The sequence below is a fragment of the Macaca nemestrina genome, chromosome 15 (assembly GCF_043159975.1).
Source record: "Macaca nemestrina isolate mMacNem1 chromosome 15, mMacNem.hap1, whole genome shotgun sequence".
NCBI lineage: Eukaryota > Metazoa > Chordata > Mammalia > Primates > Cercopithecidae > Macaca > Macaca nemestrina.
The window spans coordinates 21,098,738-21,122,859 of NC_092139.1; the positions used below are offsets into that span (position 1 = coordinate 21,098,738).

Below are 24,122 nucleotides of genomic sequence, written 5' to 3' on the forward strand. Positions count from 1 at the left end.
TTTCTCCTTTGCAAGGTATATTGTGTATAACACAGAAATGAGAAACTAACATGTAAAAACATACTAAGAAATAACATACTAAAAGCCCATGTTATCTGAGCACTGAGTATGTGCCATGTTCTTCCCAATCCCTTCAACAAGTCTGAAGTTGAAGGATTCTCCCTACTTTACAGCCAAGGAGCCAAGGCTCAGAGCAGTAAAGAGACACATAGCTCCCAAGAGCTAAGCTGGGTTTACACCCAAGTCTGTCTAATCCAAAGTAAGAGCTCTATCCAGGACTGCTCTTGGACCTGGGAGAGTGCCAGATGCCATGAGCCACATCTCTTCCCCAGTGCCTTCACCTCTGGGGAACAAGACACAGCTATGGTCACAATGGCTTTGAACTCCAGAATCCTTCCCTCCACTCATTTCCCACGAAGTTCCTGGAACCCTAGGTCTCCTGTTTCTCCCCAACCCTGTTGAGCCCATGGCTCAGTGTTCATTTTCCTCAGTGAGACACCAGGGTCTGCTCAGAAAGTGGCTAATTAAGACTCCCAAACTACTCCTGGCCTATCAAAACAGGCTTTTGGCCTGCTCCTGCCCCAGTCCCTGCCTTGCTGTGAGAAGCAGGACATGTTATCATTTATCCTGGACCACACAAGTACTCACATGTCCCAGTTCCTCATGCCAGCATCTGTATCAGTCAGCTTCTGCTGTGTAACAAACCATCCTCAATCTTAGGGCTTAAAGCAATACTGATTTATTATTCTCATGACTCTGTGATCAGCTGGGCAGTTCCTCCAGTCTGGGCCAGATCAGGTGAGGCTGGGTGGTTTAGAGTGGCCTTACTCACATGTCTGGAGTCTCAACCAGAACAGCTAGAATTCTCACCTCCTTCAGCAGATTCTCCCAGAGTCCCACAGGGGCAAAGCCAACCACATGACCCACTCAAGGGAATAGCTACAGGGAGCAGTGATTCCTTGGGAACCATTGCTGGAATAATCTACCGCAGTCTCTCTATCTGTGAGCCTCTCACCTCCAGGCCATGCTGGCCACCAGATGCCAGGCAACCATCCGGATCTTGCCAGAATACTCACCCTCTGCTTTTTTTTTTTGAGACAGTTTTGCTCTTGTTGCCCAGGCTGGAGTAAGTGCAATGGCGGGATCTCGGCTCACCGCAACCTCCGTCTCCTGGGTTCAAGCGATTCTTCTGCCTCAGCCTCCCGAGTAGCTGGGATTACAGTCATGCATCACCATGCCTGGCTAATTTTGTATTTTTAGAAGAGATGGGGTTTCTCCATGTTGGTCAGGCTGGTCTCAAAGTCCTGGCCTCAGATGATCCGCCCGCCTTGGCCTCCCAAAGTGCTGGGATTAAAGACGTGAGCCACCGCGCCCAGCCTCCCTCTCTGCCATCTTAACTAAGCCTCATCTTTCCCTCCTGCCTGTCCATCTCCCAGGCTGCCCACAGCGCCCCCACTCCTGTACTCCCATCCTGAACTCAGGCCCTCTGCCCCTCAGCAGTATCTGGCTAACTCCCTCTTGCTTGCCACACTAGCCTGGGAAACACCAGGACTGGATCAATCCTCATGACCAAGTTCCCCAAACTCATGAACAGCAGCTGGGCCCCCAGCACCACCTGAGTGGCAACTAATCTGCCTTCCCATGTGGGCTCTCCCTCCCTGTCCCCACAATGGCCGGGAGCTGTGTCAAATCTGACTCCTCCCCATTTTCTCTGAGCAGATGACTGGTCTCACAGTACCCCCCACTTCACTTCAAAGTTCATGTTCTCTCTGGCACATTTTATACAGACTGGTTGGTTTATATCTGCTCTTTAGAATTTAAGCTCCATGGCTGGGCGTGGTGGCTTACGCCTGTAATCCCAGCACCTTGGAAGGCTGAGGCAGGCAGATCACGAGGTCAGGAGATCGACACCATCCCGGCTAACACGATGAAACCCCGTCTCTACTAAAAATACAAAAATAATAATAATAATAATTAGCCTGTTGCTGTGGTAGGCACCTGTAGTCCCAGCTACTCGGGAGGCTGAGGCAGGAGACTGGCGTGAACCTGGGAGGCGCAGCTTGCAGTGAGCGGAGATGGTGCCACTGCACTCCAGCCTGGGCAACAGACCAAGACTCCGTCTCAAACAAAATAAAAATAAAAATAAAAATTTAAGCTCCATGAGAGTAAAGTGGTTTTTTGGTTTTTGTCTTTTGAGATAGGGTCTTGCTCTGTCACTCAGGCTGGAGTAGAGGCACAACCACAGCTCAAGAGATCCTCCCACCTCAGCTTCCTGACTGGCTGGGACTACAGGCCTGAGCCATCACACTCATATAAGTTTTAAAAATTTTTTGTAGTGATGGGGTTTCACCATGTTGCCCAGGCTGGTCTCAAACTCCTAGGCTCAAGTGATCCTCCTACCTCAGCCTCCTAAACTGCTAAGATTACAGGCATGAGCCACCAAGCCTGGTTTCTGTCCTTTAACTGCTATATCTTCAGCACTACAACTATGCCAGACATGTGGGGGCGGGGCTGGAGGGACCCTCAATAAGTGTGGTTTTGTTTTTGAGACAGGGTCTCACTCTGGTTGCCCAGGCTGGAGTGCAGTGGCATGATCTCGGCTCACTGCAGCCTCGACCTCCTGGGCCCAGGTGATTCTCCCACATCGAGGAGCTAGGACTGAAGGCACATACCACCATGCCCAGCTAATTTTTTGTATTTTTTTTTTTTTTTAGTAGACAGAGGGTTTCATGATGCTGCCCAAGCTGGTCTCAAACTCCTGGACTCAAGCAATTGGCCGCCTCGGCCTCCCAAAGTGTTGGGATTACAGGTATGAGCCACCATACCTGGCCTAGTAAGTATTTACTTAATGCATGAGCCAAAGAACAAGCCTACAGTGCACAGAGCCCAGTGAGGATGGTATGTTAAGCTTGCAGTTACCTGCAGCCGCTCTGTTCTTTACAGACTCCTCCCTCTAGGACAGGAAAGGGCCTCAGGGCAGTCCCTAGGAATGAGCAAGACCTCAGGCAAGAGAGGGCATGGGGCACAAGCCCCTGGAGCCTCACAGGCCAGTCAGTTCAGAGTGTGGCCAGCCAACGCCCCGCATGTGAATCACCCACTGGTGGTTTGTTAAAAATCCCTTTTTCCAGGCTCCGCACCAGGTGCCTGACTCAGAGGGCCCAGGAATTTTCATCTTTAGCCTGCAGCGCACTGCATTTGAGTTTGACAAAGTTGTTCCACTGAGTCTTGGTGTGAGCTATAGGAGACAAAGTAACGCAGTCTCCATCCTCACCGTGGGTCATCCACCAATGCTGACAGCCCTGCGGTGGGGGGGGCGACCAAGGCCTGTACGGAGTGGCCAGTGACACAGCCTGGGAAAGAAGTTGGGGAGGGGACAGGCTTCAGGCTGACAAATCACAAAAGCTCAGGGCGTGAGTTAGGTGTGGTTCATCCATGGAACCTGCAGGAGCATGTGGCCCCACACCACATGGGCTGCGTGGTGCAGGGTGGGAAGCGCAGAGCCCCCGCCCCTCCTCGGCTCTAGATCAAGAACTGAGACACTGCCAGGATCAAGCATGGCATCCCTGCGTGTGGATGGATGGGAGTAGAGGGACCGTAGGTGGGAGCTCAGCAGGGAGAAAGGGGTGTGTCTGAGACCAGACACATCTGAACTCTGGCACCCTAATTAACTCAGTCCCCACCTCCCTAGAGTAGGCCACATCTCTTGCCCCAGGTGAGGACCTGCCCCAAGTCCGCTCAACCTCTGCCCACAGGGATGGCCATGTGCCTGTCCCATGAAGCCTACTGCTGAAAACATCACTTCCTCATTTAGACGTTCTCAGACTTGGCATCTTCCCCTCTTCAAACCCCAGTGGCTCTTCCCAACCACCGGCCAAGCACTGTGCTCTGTAGCCACAACCCTAGGGATTTAGGGCCACAAGGGGGTTCCAGCCCATCCTGGTCTCCTGCTCAGCCTTGGCCAACAGGGCTAGAGGGTTCTGCCCAGCTGCCTTCACCCTTCTTCCTTGCTTACCAGTCTGACCTGCGAGCCGGGCTCAGCTTGAGGCAGGGGCTTGTTAGTGGGCAGGTGAGCTACCCAAGGCAAGGGCCAGGCAAGACCCTACTGCACCAACCCATCGTCCTCCTCTGCCCCCAGTCTCTGCCCACCCTTACCCCACCCCATGGCTAATAGTACTCAGAGCTTTGCAGAGATGCCCACTGGGTGCAGAGATGAGAGAAACTGCTCCCAGCTCACTGGGCCTCTCTGGAAACAGGGTCAAGGGCCCAGGCCTGGGCTGTGCAGATAAGGCTGGCTTCTGAGAATGAGCATTCAGGTCCCTATATCCCAGAAAGGAAGGCCCATGGGCCACCAGGGAACCATGAGCAGGGCCCAGTAGAGAGGCAGAGTCCAGACCAGCACAGAGAAAGGCAATTTTATTCTTCCAAAAAAATGCACCAGGAGAGGGTGAGCACAGGAGCACCCTTGGCCACATCCCCCATCCTAAGCAGGGTCTGAGATGAGGCCAGGCCTGACCTGGGCTTCGGAGAAGCTGACTGGGCTCCCTGTGGCCTTGGGGAGGGAACCAGGCAGACCTGGGAGTGGGACTTTGTTGTTAGCACCAGGAGCCGCCCGCAGCTGGGCTCGGCGACAGGGCAGCGCATGGCCCTGTTGCCTCCACCTGAGAGTCTGGGGAGGGGCTGGTGGCAGAAGGCTCCCTGCAGGAGGTCACCTGAATGACTCTCAGATTCACAGACCCCCTACGCCCCCCTCAACCCCTGTAAACATGAGAATGGGCTCGTGACACCCCCAGCACCTCAGGACAAGATGAGGGTCCGAGATGTGTGACTGGGCTTCAGGCGGCCCAGGAGCTGCCGGGCTTTCTCCTGCATGAAGAGCTGGTCCCTGGTCCCCCCGCAGGCCACCGTCTTCCAGGCACTGGACATCTGGGACAAGGTGAGAGGGTTACCATCCAGGTAGGGACTATGTGTTCCCAACAGACCCTGGTGATCCTGGCCAGACAGGTGGAGTTATAAGCCTCCCTCCCCAGAAGCCAGAACCTTCTTATTCTCTCTCCACATTCCCTGTGACCCTGGACAAGTCACTTCCTGGCTGTGGGCTTCCTCAACTGTAAGCAGGAAGCTGGACAAGGAGACATGGCCATGCACTGCCCCGCTGCCGTGCAGCACCAGCCTCTCAAGGAGAAGCCACAGCCAGAAGGCGGGTGAGAAGGAGCAGTTGAGACGGGTCAGCAGCCTGAGGCCAGCCCCTGCCTGAGGACAGACATGTACTAAGCAAACCAAATGCAGAATAATGATTTAGTTACAAGTAAAACCCAGGTCACAAAAGAGAGAATGGCAGAATGGGGTGTCTCTACAGTATGTGGGGTCAGGGAAGGCTTCCCCCTGAGGAAGCAGCATTGAGACTGAGATCAGAGAGTAAGTTAAGCAAACGTAGCCATGGGAAATGACAGGAAGAGCACCCAGGCAGAGGAACAGCCTATGCAAAGGCCCTGAGCTAAGAAGGCAGGCACTGCAGGACGCCCAGGGATGGCCAGCACTCACAGGGGCAGGTGTCAGGAAGTGGCTTCGGGGCTTCTGGGCCACTGCTGCCTTCTCTGGCTTGGCCTGCAAGAAGCCCTGGTTGAGCAGGCTGTTGTCTTCTTTGATACCTGACAGGGTAAGGCTGGAGGAGTTTGAAGCGGCAGTTGTCGGCTGAAACCAAAACCAAGGAGTCACCATTTTGCCAGAAGGTGTGAGAGGCAAGAAAAAAACCCACAATCCCACCCCAGCACCACCACCTGGGTGCTGAGACCTGAAAGAGGATGCACACTTTTCCAAGCCTCAGTTTCTACTTTCAGATGGGGAGTTTACGTGAGCTTAATCTTACTTTATACTTAGAAGATTAAGCAAGGAGCCAGGTGTGGTGGCTCACGCCTATAATCCCAGCACTTTGGGAGGCTGAGGCGGGCGGATCACGAGGTCAAGAATTGAGACCATCCTGGCCAACATGGTGAAACCCCATCTCTACTAAAAATACAAAAATTAGCTGGGTGTGGTGGCATGCGCCTGTAGTCCCAGCTACTTGGGAGGCTGAGGCAGGAGAAAGGCGTGAACCTGGGATGAGATAGAGCTTGCAGTGAGCTGAGACTGCACCACTGCACTCCAGCCTGGGCAACAGAGCAAGACTCTGTCTCCCCCAAAAAACAAACAAACAAACAAAAAAAACACAAAGATTATGCAAATAACTTAATCTTGTTCTAAAGAACTTTCTTACTTAAAAAAAAAAAAATCGGGCCGGGCGCGGTGGCTCAAGCCTGTAATCCCAGCACTTTGGGAGGCCGAGACGGGCGGATCACGAGGTCAGGAGATCGAGACCACCCTGGCTAACACGGTGAAACCCCGTCTCTACTAAAAAATACAAAAAATTAGCCGGGCGAGGTGGCGGGCGCCTGTAGTCCCAGCTACTTGGGAGGCTGAGGCAGGAGAATGGCGTGAACCCGGGAGGCGGAGCTTGCAGTGAGCTGAGATCGCGCCACTGCACTCCAGCCTGGGGCACAGAGCAAGACTCCGTCTCAAAAAAAAAAAAAAAAAAAAAAAAAGAAATACAAAAAACTAGCCAGGCGAGGTGTCGGGCGCCTGCAGTCCCAGCTACTCCGGAGGCTGAGGCAGGAGAATGGCGTAAACCCGGGAAGCGGAGCTTGCAGTGAGCTGAGATCCAGCCACTGCACTCCAGCCTGGGTGACGGAGCGAGACTCCGCCTCAAAAAAAAAAAAAAAAAAAAAAAAAAAAAAATCAAGTAATCAAGTAAAGAAACATCTGTGTGCGTTTCAGAGCCTGATTCAGTGATGTGTCTTGAGGCACAGTCAGGCACTTGCGGGCGCATCAGCCCTGGGATGGGTGCTGTGCAGTCCCCAGGCCATAATAACATAATTGATAAATGTGGAGTATTATTGAGCATTGTCGAGTAATAACATACTCAATAATGTTGCCTCCGTCACATCAAGCCTCAGGAACCAAAGCTGTTCCTAGTTTTCCTGGGACCAGAAACATCCACAAGCATCATAAAGATGCAGCTTCAACCCCAAGCACAGCAGAGCTGCACGAAGTCCCTCCCATGCCTTTCCAGCCTCTGTGCCCTGCTTGGCACTGTACCCTCCTGACTTAGGCTTGGCACCCCTTTTATAGGCTTTTAACTGGGGCTCAGGGAACCTTAAAAATCCCAGAGAGCAGCAATGGTGCCAGGCTCAAACCCAGGCCCGCCTGACTCAATCTGTGCTGTTCACTCCCTGCAGTGACGTTTTTTCTTTGCAGTAATCTGACTGCAGGTCCTGTCAAGGACCCCTAGCCAGGACAAGGTTTCTCTGCAAGGATCGTGAGGGCAGCAGTCTACTTCAAAGATCAGGCAACCCTTAACCTTTGTTCATGATGCCGCCGTGCCTCTCACTGCCTCCCCACTCTGAGCCAGGGCAAGCCAACTCACCCCATTGTTAGCAGAGGGATCAGCCGCACACCATGGCTTCTGGGGACCCAGGCTCTGCACAGGCAACAACCCCCTTTCCGAGGTCGACCTGACTGTAGCACCGGGCACAGCAAGTGCACTGGCCTGGGGGCCGTATAGCACCCATCCCAGGGCTGCTGTACCCAAGTGCCTGGCTGTACCTTAACACACATCACTAGGCCAGGCACGGTGACTCACGCCTGTAATCCCAGCAGTTTGGGAGGCCAAGGCAGGCCGATCATCTGAGGTTGGGAGTTTGAGACCAGCCTGATCAACGTGGAGAAACCCCATCTCTACTAAAAATACAAAATTAGCCAGGTGTGGTGGTGCATGCCCGTAATCCCAGCTACTTGGGAGACTGAGGCAGGAGAACCACTTGAACTTGGGAGGCGGAGGTTGCAGTAAGCTGAGATGGCGCCATTGCACTCCAGCCTGGGCAAGAAGAGCGAAACTCTCTGACTCAAAAAAAAAAAAAAAAAGACACATCACTGACCCTTTCTGGGAAGGAGCTGGAGACTGAGACGCATGGTTTTAAACATGTCCTAGCCACACACCTCTGCCAAACAAAACCTTCTGTGAGAGACAAGCAGAGCTGTTGACTGAAGCCAGCAGTGGGTGCCCAGACCCACCCTCCCTGACAGCCCCTCCCCGCAGAACCCAGCATTCCAGAAGCCCAGCTGGAGAGCCACTAGACTAACTCCACCTTCAGGGTCTTCTCCAAAACTCAACAGTTCCAAGGGGCAGAAGCCTTCCAAGGAGACCTCATTCTCCTGGGGGCAGCTCTGGAGTGGGGTAGGGGTGGGCAAACCCTTACCAAGGAGAGAGACTTAGGCAGTGTGGACATCATCAGCTTCACATCCTCATCCACAATGTCAAGAGCCAGAGACTTCCGGACTTTCTTGATGGGGCTCCGCCGCAGCTGGGGGTCAGCAGATAGAAGGGGGTTAGGGTGGGTGTCAGGATTCCCCATGGTCAGCGCCTGGAGAGTCATGGCCATGGATGGTCACAAAACAAGGCCCTGCTGCAGTACAGACTTGGAGCAAGGCCCAGCTAGTGGGAATCTGCTGTTAGAAGAATGGGGGGGCGGGGTGCTGGGAAAGTTAGGCCCTATGGCCCCATTACAGACTCTGTACCTAAGGTAGACCCTGTCCTGCCAGGTGCTGCAACAGTGAGCAGTGAACACAGCATGAACCTCCACCACAAAGTGACTTGCTCTCACCCCGAATGGACCAGACACAGCCCCTCAAACAGGCCCAGCAGAGAATCATCCCAGTAACACCTAAAATACCACCCAACAGGCCAGTAATATGGGAACACAAATCGCTTGAGACAAGCCCCTCTTCAAACGCCTAATACAAGCAAGGAATGTCCCATCCCTAACCATGCACCTCACAGAAGCAGGTCCAGGGTCTGCTCCGATACCAGGGAGCAGCTCTGAGAGTCACACCCCACCCCTCCACCCAACAGTGCACCCAGCAGGGGCTGCTACGTCTCACAACCACCATCCCCACCAAGGAGAGGCCAGGGAGGGCCCTGGAGTCAAGGGTCCAAGTTCTCTCCACCTGCACATGGGGTGCCAGCTCAGGCAAGTCCCACCCAGGCTGACCGCCTACCTCTCCTCCTTATCTAACACCCTGTACATCCCACTGTTCCCAGCTCTCCCTTGAGGAGAGCAGTCTGGGAAAAAAGAGGAGCACAAGGAGACTCAAAGGGATCACGCACTGTCACGAAAGCTAACAACACAGTGGCAGGAAGGCTGGCATAGAATGGAGGCTTGGGACAGTCCCTTCCCTGCCCCCCTGCCCAGGAATCCCTGCAGACTCCACCTCACCTGAACCTATTCCCCCCACCCCCAGCTCATGCAGCCTGACACTCAGCCCAGCGCTGCCTGGCCTGGCTGGTTCGTCTCGACCGCCCTGCCTCCATTCAAAGGATTCCCTTGGAACCTCCCTTTCTGCAGCCCTTGGTACCCTGTGAATTTAGTCATGGTGTGTCTGTCTAGCATCTGTCTCTGCCCCCGAACACTAAGGGGAGATCCAGTATGGGTCTTAATCGCTGCTCCATCCACGACATCCAGCCCAGCCCCACTTGAGCAGGGTCCGAACACAATGTTGGATAAGTAAGTGAATCCTTCAAAGGGGAGCAGGGGAGGGTCCCAGAGACACTGTTCTTATCTTGTCAGTTTCCTTGACAACCACCGTGAAAAAGGGGGCAAAGGGGACATGCTGCACCCCCATTCTCCCCAGCGCCTCACTTTCTACAACCTGTCCCCAGATGCCTCCCCCATGCCACGGCTCCAACTCCCCCTGCCCAGGCTCTCCCACCCCGACCCCACTCACCCCAGGCTTCCTCTTCTGCTTCTCAGACCTGACGTCATCCTCGATGATGAGTTCGATGCCAGCCTCAGAGCGCAGCACCTCCTTCAAGTCCTCCTCCAGGTGTGGGGTCTGCGGCTGTGGGTAGGTGCGGGGCAGCCCATGTGAGGCACCACACTCGGGCTGTCTGTGTGTGGGACAGTGGGGCCAACCCAGCTGCAACTGGGCTGTCCTGGGTAAGGCACGAAGAAGGCCTGACGCCAGGATGCAGATCTCACATACACCACTCACAACCACTAACTGCTGCCTTGGACAAGCAGCTGATGACCTTGATTCCGGCGGGCCTGCCATGGCTGGGAGCAGCCCAGAGACACACAGTAACCCTCACACAGCCCTGTGCAATAACTGTCATCTTACGCAGGTAGAAACAGAGGCTCAGAGATCAAGAGCCCGGCACATAGTCACACAGCTGCTGAATTAGGACCCGGACGGCTCAAAGCCCAGGCTCACTCAACCCTTTGTTCCACACTAATGGGGGCTCTCAAATCCATTTCCTTCTCTCAGGCCTGGGGGTACCAAGGACCTCTCCAGCTTCAGGCAGCAGAGAACAGGGGAGGGAGAGTGCTACTAAGAGTGAAAGGTGTGAAGCACAGCAACTCCTCAGAAGTCACCCGAAAAGCCCCTGCAAACTTTAATTGCAGCTGCCAAGGTCATGAGATTTGCCCTCACACCTGTTTGGAGAGCACGCAGATACTTTAGTAGAGGAGCTGAATCTCCACTGCAACAGGAAAGGAGCACTAACTGTGCCTCTCCTCGGCCCATGCAGCATGGTCCGTGGAAAGTCTGCTTGACTCAGAATCAGTTCCATGGCAGGCCCAGGGGAGCCTCAGCTCCCAACCACCCTTGGGCTTCATAGGAGGCTCCACGCAGTGGAGACAGAGGGCAGGGGGACCAACTGCAGACCTTGTTCACAGTCCAGTGCCTCCACAACCCTCCACCGATTTCTAAAACACCTATGTGTTTCAGAAAGCCCAAGGTGCCAACTCCTGTTTTCACAGAGAAAACACAACCATCCCATCACTGGGAAGAGCAGGGGAGAAGTGCAGCCTGCACACTGTGGGAAAGACATCCCTGGGGCTTTCCAGTGCTCTGTAGAGAACTGGGAGTTGGTCAGAAGACAGGCCAGAGCAGCAATTTGCCACTTCTCTGAACTAGGCACAGTGCTTATCTTTGCCTGAAAGTGTTTGAGTTATTTGTATTTCACATCAGTCTCCCCCATCCTGAGGCTGAGTGTCACAGGATACCCCCATGTCTCCAGCACTAGCCAGAGCCTGCTTGCACACTCAGGTGCTCAGGAGCAGTCGGAGGAAGTGACAAGGAGCAGCCTCAGCTTCCCCATTTATACTACCAGGATCTCCGCATCTTCTCAGGAGGAAGAATCAAGGGAGACCTCAGAGGGAAGCGTCCTGTGGACTGAACATGGTTGGATGAACCCAAGGGATCCCACTGGGCAGAGATCCACGGCAGTGACCACACCACGTACCAGGGGCTTCAGGGGTCCGTACTTCTCCAGGGCGTTCTTGAATGGGGTTGGTGTGTGGGGAGTGTTGTCCATGGAGTACTTCTGATCTGGGGTTACAAACCTGCCAGGGGCCAGAGCAGGGGAATTAGTGACAGGACAGGGGCCGACGCCAGGCACTCTGCTGCCCTGGCTCCACCTTCCCCCAATGTGACCTTTGGCCCAGCACAAGTTCTCTTCCCATCCCTCTCTCCACCCTGCAGGTCAAAGTCAGGGGCTCGGGGGAAACAGAAGGAAAAGGGGAGTCTAAGAGGGGCCAGGAGCTCCAGACGGGTGGCAGATAGCTGAGAATGCTGTTCAGTCACGGTCCAGACTTGGGACTTTCCAGAAAACAAGGCAGCCCATGGCCACACTTCAGGAACAGTGAGAGGGGCACGGAGCAAGGTGGGAACCCAGGAAGATCCCATCCTGCCCAGCTCTTCCTGGACAGCCTGTGTGAGAAGGATGGCAGCAGCACACTGAGGGAAAGGAGGGGCGAGAGGTGAGGCCAGCATCTTCCCAGGTCTCCTGAGAGTTCACCAAGGTGATGGACATGCGGAGGAAACCCTTCAGCAGAGCACAGAAAAAACTCAGGATGGTCTGGTCCAGAAGCAGAACTGTAAGATACTTCTATGAGATGTGGACCCACCATGGGTGATTTCCGCCTGCCCCTGGAGCCGGGGGACAGAAGAGGCACCTCACACCCCAGAGCACCAGGGCTGGCGATATGCGGCAGGGCCAGGCTGGCTGTGGGCAAATGTCAGCTCTGAAGGAAGCTACCAGGTTCCACAAACATGAGCCCTTGTGCTAGTATGTGACCCTAGTCACCTGAAGATGCCACCATGGCTGACTCTCATGGCATAACCAAGGCACTTAGAGGATGAGAGAAAAGCCCAGGTAGCCAGGGACTCAGGTCATGAGGCCAACTCCTAGAGACGGCAGCCTGGGGCCTGGACGCCTCCACTTCCCGCAACTGGCCAGCCACTCCATGGGGGGATAAAAAAACTAGTACAAGTGCAGACCATTCTTTTCTTCCTTCCTCAGGACCTAGAGATCAGGCAGGGATCCACAGTTTCTTCCCAAACCCTTGTTATCCCCCATCTGGGACACACAGAGATCCCCCTCTGTAAGGAAGAGCGAAGACAGGTAAGCACAGGTCAAATGTACACATCTTACAGTTCAAACCATAGCTCACAGGGGTGAATCTGAGCCACTCAAGCATCTCCATGGGACAATGGAGTTTCTGAGGAACATTAGAAAGTTCCAGAACCCCTCTAATTCGTGGCATCAACAAGGACTAAAAGCCCACACATGGCCAAAGGCGGTGGTTCACACCTGTAATCCTAACACTCTAGGATTAGTGTTAGGCTAACAGGAGAGGATCACTTGAGGCCAGGAGTTCAAGAACAGCCTGGGTAACACAGAGAGACTCCATCTCTACTAAAAATAAAAAAATCAGCCAGCCACGGTGGTGCTTGTAGTCCCAACTACTCCAGAGACTATGGGAGGAGGGCCACTCAAGCCCGGAATTCGAGGCTACAGTGAGCCATGATTACACCACTGCACTCCAGCCTAGGTGACTAAGAGAGACCTTGTCTCGGAAAAATGGAAAAAAAAAAAAAAAGAAAGAAAAAAGTGTATATACACACATTAGAAAACTCAGGGAGAGGCCGGGCCTGGTGACTCACCCCTGTAATGCCAGCATTTTAGGAGGCTGAGGCGGAAGGATTGCTTGAGTCCCAGAGTTCAAGACTAGCCTGGGCAACACAGTGAGACCCTGTCTCTCCAAAAAACAAGAAAATTAGCCAGGCATGGTGGTGCACACCTGAGGTCTCTGCTAGTTAGGAGGCTGAGGTGGGAGGATCGCTTGAGCCTGGGAGGTAGAAGCTACAGTGGGCCATGATCAGACCACTGCATTCAACCTTGGGGACAGAGCAAGACTATCTCAAAAAGAAACCTCAGGGAGGCAGGGAGGCTGACTTGAAAAGGGAATTCGAAAGATTGCTTGGAGATAAAACACGCAGCTCTGTACGTCAGAGAACTCAGCAAGTTAGAAACCACAGACAACCAAACTGGTGAATCAGAAAACAATCCCATCATGTTCTTGGCAGATTAAGGATATGGCTCAAGATGGCGAAGAGGAGTATGAAGACGAAAAAGACACAGATCAATCCAGCCTATATAGGAAGGAATTCGTAAGGTAGGAGAAGGGGCAGACAGGAAAAGAAAAACTAAAGAAATAAACACTTCCTCAGCTCAAGGTTTGAATCTTTAGTCTGATATGAAAGCCAAGGAGGAAAAAAATAGAGAAATAACCACACCACCATACAGCCTGGCAAATTTGAGGGATAACTAAAGAGACTCTCTACAAAAGAATAACAGCTGGATTACAGCTCACTCCTATAACACCAGCACTTTGGGAGGCCAAGGCAGGCCATTTGAGTCAGGAGTTAGAGACCAGCCTGGCCAACATGGTGAAACCCCATCTCTACAAAAAAAAATAGAAAAATTAGCAAAAACTATAAAAATTAGAATTCACCAGCAGGCCCACACTACATGGTTAAAGGATGGCCTTCAGAAGGAATAAGATGGACATATGGATCTAAAGAGGAATGAACACTGGAGATGCTTCTTCCTATAGAAAAAAGGAGTTGGAGGGAGGCAGCAAATGAGGCCACATGGATAAGAAAGAAAGGGAGAGAGAGAAGTATCAATGCCTTTGTAGTGACAGCATCTCTGTTTAAGGGCTTAGATCCAAAGTCCAGGATTCTGGTTTGAATGGACAATCATTTATCACGAAACCTATCTAAGTCACACTTCAGATCAACTCTTTAGAGATGGATTTCTTTTCTCTTTCTTTAACAACAACAACAAAAAAAAAAACTAGAAAGAGGGTCACGCTCTGTCACCTAGGCTGGAGTGCAGTAGTCAACCATAGCTCACTGCAGCTTCAAACTCCTGGGCTCAAGCAATCCTCCCACTTCAGCCTCCCGAGTAGCTGGGACTACAGGCACACACCACCATGTCCAGCTAATTAAAAAAAATTTTTTTGGTTGGGAGCGGTGGCTCACACATGTAATCCCAGCACTTTGGGAAGCCGAGGTGGGTGGATCACATAGTCAGGAGTCTGAGACCAGCCTGACCAACATGGTGAAACCCTGTTTCTACTAAAAATACAAAAATTAGCCAGGTGTGGTGGCTCACACCTGTAATCCCAGCTACTCAGGAGGCTGAGGCAGGAGAACCACTTGAACCTGGGAGGCGGAGGTTGCAGTGAGCTGAGATTGCGTCACTGCCCTCCAGCCTGGGTGACAAAGCAAGACTCCATCTCAAAAATAAATAAAAATTTTCTTTTTCTTTTTTTTGGATAGACAGTGTCTCCCTATATTGCCCAGACTGGTCTTAAACCCCTAGTCTCAAGTGATCCTCCCACCTCAGCCTCCCAAGTGCTGGGATTACAAGTGTGAGCCACTGAGCCGGACTTTGGAGAATGATTTCTGACTAAGGGAGTCACAGATCTTTTCCTGAAATTATATCATTATCAGGGCTAAAATTCCTGAGCTGACTTCTGAATCACAAAATAATGATTTCCTCCTCCAGCTAATGTATCAAGCAGGGGAATAGTTAAGCAACTCTCTCTACCTGGAATTTAGAATCATGATGACTCGAGGAAGTCAATTTATTGTAAAAGCACTTCCATAAAAGCAGGCTGTCGAGCAACGTGCACAGGCTTCCAGACAGAAAACGCCGTGCTCCGTAAGCTCAGAGGAGAGGAATGCAGCCTCCAGTCCAGATGGAGGGACTGGGGCACTTCCGCCTTGCACATAAGGCTGCTCAAACACAGAGAATTTGCACTTGAAACCTTAGGAAGGGGAAGAGATTATGTTTTTCAGGCTAATATGGACTCTGTCTGTTCCTGAGACAGAAAATTATCAAATGAGGGCCAAGTGCAGTAGCTCACGCCTGTAATCCCAGCGTTTTGGGAGGCTGTGGCAGGATCACTTTAAGGCCAGTTCAAAACCAGCCCAGATAAAGTAGCAAGACCTCACCTCTTAAAAAATTTTATTAGATGAGCATGGTGGCATGCACCTAGCGTCCCAGCTACTCAGGAGGCTGAGGCAGGAGGATCACAAAAAAGGAAACTATCAAATTAAAAAATAACAAATGAGGAAAAGCACAGGTGGAGCCCCAGACTATACTGACAAAAATGATAAATCGTGGTGGCCAGAAAGGAGAGGCCTTTCTTCAAACAGTCTCCAGTGTTATTCCAAGGGTGTCCCCTCCCACTGTTCTACCAGCTTGAGTGGTCCTCAAGCCCACAGTCTCATGTTGCTGAGGGAGAGGACGGCGAAGGTGGGGGGCATTACAGCACTCACGCAGCATGTTTCTGGTGCAGGGGTGTCTTGTCCCGGTGCAGTGGTGTGGTGACCACCACCTTCTGGCTACACACTGGGGTGGATGTCAGCGAGGGGCTCTCCAGCTCCAATGTGTCCTGTTTGTTCCAGAAGTTCAGAAACTGCCGAAGAAGAGAGAGGGAACAAGACAAAATGATCACCTGCATGTGGATTCCTGAGACCTCAGGGGGTCATGGGTAGAGATCCTTGAGCTCCTCCCCCAAAACGTCTGCTCTCTGATACTGAGGTCCCCTCCTGACCATCAGACACCAGAGAACAAAGACTGGGACAGATCGATACCAGGTGCCCACCAAGCAGGTTCACACAGGCCGCTGGGGTTCCGTCACCCTAATCCTAGCTTTTGCCATCTCTACTCGAGTGCCATGACGCAGTTAAGGCACAGGAAGCCAACTGCGGGAGAGTGGCTCCTTCTCAGAAGAAATAAAACTAGCTCTGAACTGACCTGTGAAGGTGCAAGGCATGTGACAGTTGTAGTGATCCTGGTGGTGGGGGGTTATCATTTAGAAGGCACCTTCTCTTGCCAGTGCTAAGCACTTCACACAAATAATTTAGTTCCCACAAATCCTGAGACATAGGCACTATTACTATCTCCCTTTTACAGGTAAGAAAACCAAAGCTTAGAGAAGTTTTGAGTCTTGCACTGAATGCTAGAGGTGAGACTCAAATCTAGACATAAGTCAGCATCCATTCTTTGACGCACCACCCTCTCTTCCCTCCCTGCCCTGAAGATGCTGTAATAGAGAGCCATCTGCAACCCTCAGGGTCACCACTCTAAATGGGGTTTCTGGCGTAGGGCGGCCACCATGCTCCATCATCCTGAGCTGCCCAAATAGTAGCTCAGGGACCCGCTGCCTTCCTTCTCCAGCCAGCAGCCCTCACTTGCAGCATGTTACAGACTGACCTGTGTCTCCCTCAAATTTACAACCTCAAGTCCCAACTTTCAGCACCTCAGAATGGGACTATATTAATACTTGGAGATAAGGCCTTTAAAGCGGTTAGTTAGGGCAGGCACAGTGGCTCACGCCTGTAATCCCAGGACTGTGGGAGGCAGAGGCAGGTGGATCACCTGAGGTCAGGCATTCGAGACCAGCCTGGCCAACATGGTGAAACTCCGACTCTACTAAAAATACAAAAATTAGCCAGGCATGGTGGTGGGCCCTGTAATCCCAGTTACTCGAGAGGCTGAAGCAGGAGAATTGCTTGAACCCAGGAGGCACAAGTTGCAGTGAGCTGAGACTGCACTACTGCACCCTGGACAACAGAGCAAGACTCCCTCTCAAATAAATAAATAAATAAATAAAGTGGTAAGTTATAGTCTGGTCAACATGGTGAAACTCCATGGTGGCGGGCACCTGTAATCCCAGCTACTCGGGAGGCTGAGGTGGGAGAACTGTTTGAACCTGGGAGATGCAGGCTGCAATGAGCTGAGATCATGCCACTGCACTCCAGCCTGAGCAACAGAGCAAGACTACATCTCAAAAAATAAAAATAAAAAATAAAGTGGTAAGTTAAAATAAAGTCAATAGAGGCTGGGCGCGGTGGCTCAGGCCTGTAATCCCTGCATTTTGGGAGGCCAAGGCGGGTGGATCACTTGAGGTCAGGAGTTCGAGACCAGTCTGGCCAACATGGTGAAATCCCATCTCTACTAAAACAACAACAACAAAAAATAGCTGGGCATGGTGGCCCATGCCTGTAATCCCAGCTACTCAGGAGCCTGAGGCAGGAAAATTACTTGAACCTGGGAGGTGGAGGTTGCAGTAAGCTGTGATCATGCCACTGCACTCCAGCCTCCGGCCTGGACAATAGAACAAGACTCCATCTCAAAAAATAAAAATAAAAAAATAAAGTCATTAGAGTGGGCCTTAATCCAATAACTGGTATCCTTATAAGATTATAAAATAAGAGGTTTTAAAAGAAAAAATAATAGATTAGGACACAGGCGACCACGTGAAAACACAGGAGGAGCCAGCATCTACAAGCCAAGGAGAGAGGCCTCAGAAGAAACCAATGATGCTTAATTTCTGTTGTCAAATCCACCGAGTCTGTGGTACTATGTTAAGCAGCTGGAGCAAACCAACATGGGACTCTCTCAAAATGCCACTAGCCATCCTGACCCATGATGACAGGATTGCCTCCTGCACCGGGCCACCTCAGGGCCTTGCTCTCACCCACAGCCTCACGGGAAGAACAGACCTAATGACAGCCAAAGCCCAAGGTTATACCTACGCCCACCAAGGCCCTGCACCACCCCCCACGACTCCACACATCCTCTCTGCCCTTCCTTTTCTGTGCCTTTGGTCAAGGTGCTCAAGAACCAGCCCAGATACCTCTCTGCAGAAGGCCAGGTGCCCCCCATGACCTCTGTCTCGGAGAGACTCTGGCATCCATCCCGGCTCCCGAAGCTGTGTGTGTTACTAAAAGGGCACCCAGGGGCAACACCCAGGACAGTGAGTTCTCAGTGACTTCGCAATTGCTATCACATGGCACTTCCCATACTCTATTCTGGTTCATTACAAGCTCATTCCCAGCACTGGCTATCCCAGCTCTTCCCAGCACCAGGCAGGGCCAGTCAGTGCTGGGGACAACCCATCATCTTCATCTTTGCTCCCCAGGGCTGGCAAGTCTGCTACGAAATAGGTTCCACAAATGGAATGAACAAACATGACAGTTCTCTTCCTCTCCTTCATTACCCAGCTACCAGCATCCTCCTTCTCCTCCTGGCAGTCTTCCTGGACTCGCCCAGACTAGATACACATATGCAGCACCATAAGCCTTCTCCTTCATCCTGATTATCACATTTTCTGGGTCTTTTTCAGTTAACTGGTCTTCCTACCAGAGCGTAAGCTGCATGAGGACAGAGCCAGGTCTGGTTTTGCTCACCCTTGCCCCAGCACTGAACACTAGGTGTCTGTACCAACCCAGTAAGCTGCCACGGTGGGGTCCACGCACCTGGGAGGGCGAGAAGGGCAAGGTCTTAACAGGTGTGCTCTTGGGCGTGAGGCTGTTACAGGAATCCAGGAAGGACAGACTGGTGCTATTCTCAGTGACAGGGGACAGGGCCACACGCCTCTTCCTCTGCCGCTTGAGCACCGAGGGCGGCGTGCCAATGCCAGAGCCCCCGACTTCAGTGCTGGGGGAAATGGGGATCAGCTCCCCCCGGCTGCTCCGGCTCAGGTCTGAGATGGTGTGGCCATCCAGGCGGTACTCGGTCACGCTGGGCACTGGGGCAGCAGGCTGGCGGGGTGGCAGGACCTGCTGCTGCTGTGACGCTTGCAGCTGCACTAGGCTGTTGTTGATACTGTCCTCTGCAGATGGCTCCTCAGGGAGGTCAAATTTACTCAGGTCGCACCAAGCGTCGGGGTCCTGCCCAGGGAGGGAAGTTAGGAATTGCAATTACTACGCTCTTAATACAAGAGGACTTGTTCATTAAAGGAAATATGTAAGTGTCAAGTATGATCCCACAGCTCAGGATCAATCATTAATATTTCATGCATTTCCTCAAAGTTTTCTATGACTATACATCTATATTTTCATAGATTCTTTTTTCCTTTAAAGAGACAGGGTCTCACTCTGTTGCCTACGCTGGAGGATAGTAGCACAATCACAGCTCACTGCAGGCTTAAACTCCTGGGTTCAAGCGATCCTCCCGCCTCAGCCTCCCAAGTAGCTGGGACTATACAGGCATGTACCACCATTCTTGGCTAATTTTTTATCTTTCTTTTTTTTTGAGACAGAGTCTCACTCTGTTGCCCAGGCTGTGGTGCAATGGTGCAATCTCGGCTCACTGCAACCTTCGCCTCGGCCTCCTGAGTAGCTGGGACTACTGGCATGTGCCATCACGCCCACCTAATTTTTATACTTTTAGTAGAGACAGGGTTTCACCATATTAGCTAGGCTGGTCTCGAACTCCTGACCTCAGGTGATCTGACAGTCCCGGCCTCCCCAAGTGCTGGGATGACAGGTGTGAGCCACTGCACCCAGTTTCAGCTGATTTTTTAAAAGATTTTTTACAGAGACTGTGTTCCGCTACGTTACCCAGGCTGGTCTCAAATTCCTGGGCTCATGTGATCCTCTCACCTCAGCCTCCCAAAGTGCTGGGATTATAGGCATGAACCACAGTACCCAGCCTGCAGATATTTTTTATAGAACGAAATATAGAGCAGTGAATGGGATGTCACTCATCATTGATGCCTCCTTGGGGCAGCTCACAAAAGTTGTTTCCAATCCCCACAATTCTGCCACGGAAGCATTACTTTCCCTTTCACACCAAGGAAGCTGAGCTAAGGGGATTTGGTCTTCCCGAAGTTACTCAGCTGCTAGAACAAGCCCGTGAGTCACTACAGGTTTTCCCTCCTTTACCCAGTAAATCACAGCACAAACCAAAAGGCTTCTGGTCTTTGGGTTCTGGTCTCTGAGGGGACCCAGATGCTAATGCCGAGTTCTGGTTCCCAGGACTTGCAGGAGCCTGGGGCAATTCACTCCTAAGGATGGAGGCCAGCTGGGGGCAGGACCGACCTCAGGCCCACACCCCAACCTCAGGGAGGCCCCAGCATTGACAGTGTCTGGTAGACCAGAAGTACATCCTACAAGGACCACTCAAGTGGACGAAGCAGAGGAAGGAAGACAGGATTTCCACATATGCAGTAACTCCCCCAACAGGCGCTGAAGGTCATCGTGGAAACAGCCTGAGCTCTGAGCCGGATGGACAGCAGGGCCTGACTCCTGTTCCTGGAGGTCACCAGCTATGTAAAACTGGCCAAGTCTCTCCTAACCTCTCTGAGTGTGGGGTGCTCTCACTGTTGATGAGTCCACTACCCACCTCACAGGTTGTTAAAGACCAACTAAAGCCGGGCGCGGTGGCTCATGCCTGTAATCCCAGCACTTTGGGAGGCCGAGGCGGGCAGATCACGAGGTCAGGAGATCGAGACCATCCTGGCTAACACGCTGAAACCCCGTCTCTACTAAAAAATACAAAAAATTAGCCGGGCGTGGTGGCAGGCGCCTGTAGTCCCAGCTACTTGGGACGATGAGGCAGGAGAATGACGTGAACCCAGGAGGCGGAGCTTGCAGTGAGCTGAGATCACACCACTGCACTCTAGCCTGGGCGACACAGCAAGGCTCCATCTCAAAAAGAAAAGACCAACGAAGAGCCCACACATTAGGTAGCAAGTGGTGGGCCTGGCAAGTGGCAAGCACTCAAATCTTAGGTACTGTAATTACTCACTAAGCACTGGCTCTGGCAATCAGTGGGTGCTCAATACAGGCGAGCTGTGCCTGCAAGCAAAAGAAAACAGAACAGTCTAGGGTAAAGGGAGGTGATGCTGTGGTATAAACAGTGTGCCAGGCATAGAGGGGCGGAGTCTCCTCTCAACACTCCCCTCAGAGCTCGGGCGAGGGATGGTGCCCAGTGCTTGCTTCAGAGCTGTGCTGAGAATCCATGAATGTGCTAGTGCCTCTCAAACTCCTCTGACAATCCCTGGAGGTGGGGGCACCACAGAGCCTGTAGCTGGGTCCAGTCCCAGTCACTGGGGTCAAGAGGTGAGACCTAGAGTGAAAGAGGGCCTGAGTAGATGGCCCTCCAACCCTTCATCAAGTAGTAGCAGGAGCACAGCACGGCAGTCAAGACCACCAAGTGTACTTGCTGTGCAACCATGGGTATACTACTTGACCTCTCTGAGTCTCAGTCTCACCTACAAAACAGAAATGACCCGCCTCACAGGATAACACGCAGACTGTATATTAAGCTGACCCTGGCAGTAGGATGTTCTAGGACGGAAGACACCTGAGTGGGAAGGCGAACATGGACCCCCATACTGGACTCCGCACCCCAGTGACCAGGCCTCTGGTCTTTCACCTCCCAAAACCCGCTCTACACGGCAGGCCTGGCTGATGCAGTCAGAAGCTGGCGTGTCACACCAAGAAGCCCTCCTCAAAGGACACAACCCCACAGCCAACACAGTAACCACAACACATGGCTGCCCCACCCTGAGTAACCAGAACCCACTCCACTCCAAGACCAGCACCAACCCTTGGCACTTCCTGGGCTCCTCTTCAGGGAGGCCCAACCATGTGTGATGCCACAAATACCACGCTGTCCTGTGCTGTCACCTGCAGTCAACCTTTAGGACTCAGTGCAGTGCCACCTCCTCTGGGCAGCCTTCCCACCCTGCCCTGTGCCATACATAGAGGTCAGATGCCACCACAAATTCCTGCTGCACACACCAGGAGTTCCCCAAAGACAGGGACTGTATGGTGATGACCCTGGTGTCCCCAGCCCTTCGGTTAGGGCTGGGCACTCAGCATCATGTCAGTAACTGTTAGCAGGGAGATGGAATGAGCAAAAGGATGTGGGCCCACGAGAGAAGCACTTCCTGCTAGGGGTGTTCTGTGCCTACTGTGAAATGTTGTGACCAACATACCGACTCAATCAAGTCCAGGGCTTCAGAGAGGCTAGACCCCACAGCAGGGATGAGGAGGTTGGCTGCCTCCACCACCCACTTGTAGGGCAGACTCATTTCCGGTGGGGAGCCTTCCTGGTCCTCACGCTTCGGAAATTCCTCCAAGGGCTCGGGTGTTCGTACTGCGTCCAGATCTTTAGGGATGGGCTCCTGCTCCTTTGAAGTGGTGGCTGCTGCAGGTTCCTCCTCACTGCTTTCCTCCTCCTTTATGGTAGGAGGGACAGAGGGCCAGTTGGTCAGAAGACTTCCCTGAAAGACACAAGAGTACACCATTTGGATTTCGCTGAGATATAGACTCTATAGTAATTTCTAGCTAAAACTTACACAAGGCCGGGCGCGGTGGCTCAAGCCTGTAATCCCAGCACTTTGGGAGGCCGAGACGGGCGGATCACGAGGTCAGGAGATCGAGACCATCCTGGCTAATACGGTGAAACCCCGTCTCTACTAAAAATACAAAAAATTAGCTGGGCGAGGTGGCGGGCGCCTGTGGTCCCAGCTACTCGGGAGGCTGAGGCAGGAGAACGGCGGGAACCCGGGAGGCGGAGCTTGCAGTGAGCTGAGATCCGGCCACTGCACTCCAGCCCGGGCGACAGAGCCAGACTCCGTCTCAAAAAAAAAAAAAAAAAAAAAAAACTTACACAACCTGAATCTAAGAAGGAAACTCTGATGAACCCAAATAGAGAAACATTCTACAAAATAATTACCCATACCATATACTTCAAAAATGTCAATATCATGAGACTAAGAAAGGCGGACTAAAGGGATAGGACAACTAAATGCAATGTCTGGTCCTAGACTGCATCATGGGCAGGGAAAAATGGAATATAAACTGTAGATAAACATCCTGAATTAAGCTTAAATTCCCTGGATTGAATATAACTTTACTGTGGTTATGTAAGCAAATGGCCTTATTCTTAGGAAACTATGCTACATAACTAACTCTCAAATGGCTCAGATGAAAGTAGTAGTACACAGAGGTTGGGTGCAGTGGCTCACGCCTGTAATCCCAGCACTTTGGGAGGCCGAAGTGGGTGGATCACCTGAGGTCAAGAGTTCGAGATCAGCCTGGCCAACATGGTGAAACTCTGTCTCTACTAAAAATACAAAAAAAAAATTAGCCAGGCGTGGTGGCACGCACCTGTAATCCCAGCTACTTGGAGGCTGAGGCAGGAGAATCACTTGAACCTGGGAGGCGGAGGTTGCAGTGAGCTGAGATCATGCCATTGCACTCCGGCCTAGGTAACAAGAGCAAAACTCCGTCTCAAAAAAAATTAAAAATTTAATTTTTAAAGCTTAAATAAACATTAAAAATTAAAGGACCAGGTACAGTGGCTTATGCCTGTAACCCTAGCACTTTGGGAGGCTGAGGCAAGTGGATCCCTTGAGCTCATGAGCTCAAGGTTGCAATGGGCTATGATCACACCACTGCCCTCCAGCCTGGGCAACATAGCAAGAGTCTAATAAAAAAAAAAAGGGTAGGGGAGGGGGCTGGGTGCAGTGGCTCACATCCATAATCCCAGAACTCTGAAAGGCTCAGGCAAGAGGATCCCTTGAGTTCAAGAGTTGAAGGTTGCAGTGAGCTATGATCACGCCACTGCACTACAGCCTGGGGTACAGAGCAAGACCCTGTCTCATTTAAAAAAAAAAAAAAAAGGCCAAGCATGGTGGCTCACACCTGTAATCCCAACACTTCAGGAGATCAAGACGGGCGGATCATGAGGTCGAGAGATTAAGACCATCCTGGCTAACATGGTGAAATCCTGTCTCTAAAAATACAAAAAATTAGCTGGGCGTGGTGGCACATGCCTGTAGTCCTAGCTACTCGGGAGGCTGAGGCAGAAGAATCGCTTGAACCCAGGAGGCGAAGGTTGCAGTGAGCTGCGATTGCACCACTGCACT

At 52.1% G+C, this 24,122-nt stretch overlaps 1 protein-coding gene across 1 annotated transcript in view; it reads right to left on the reverse strand.

Annotated features, from left to right (window-relative positions):
- Nucleotides 1–4,396: 4,396 nt before the first annotated feature.
- LOC105496382 (MYB proto-oncogene like 2) overlaps nucleotides 4,397–24,122 on the reverse strand; it is a 52,552-nt gene continuing 32,826 nt past the window's right edge. Inside the window, exons 7-14 of the mRNA XM_011766767.2 lie at nucleotides 22,185–22,472; nucleotides 18,715–19,128; nucleotides 15,727–15,866; nucleotides 11,336–11,435; nucleotides 9,817–9,930; nucleotides 8,292–8,396; nucleotides 5,542–5,691; nucleotides 4,397–4,923 (exon numbers count right to left, since the gene is read on the reverse strand). Coding sequence (XP_011765069.2) covers nucleotides 4,795–4,923; nucleotides 5,542–5,691; nucleotides 8,292–8,396; nucleotides 9,817–9,930; nucleotides 11,336–11,435; nucleotides 15,727–15,866; nucleotides 18,715–19,128; nucleotides 22,185–22,472 — 1,440 coding nt within the window. The 3' untranslated portion in view covers nucleotides 4,397–4,794. The remainder of the gene's footprint in view (nucleotides 4,924–5,541; nucleotides 5,692–8,291; nucleotides 8,397–9,816; nucleotides 9,931–11,335; nucleotides 11,436–15,726; nucleotides 15,867–18,714; nucleotides 19,129–22,184; nucleotides 22,473–24,122) is intronic.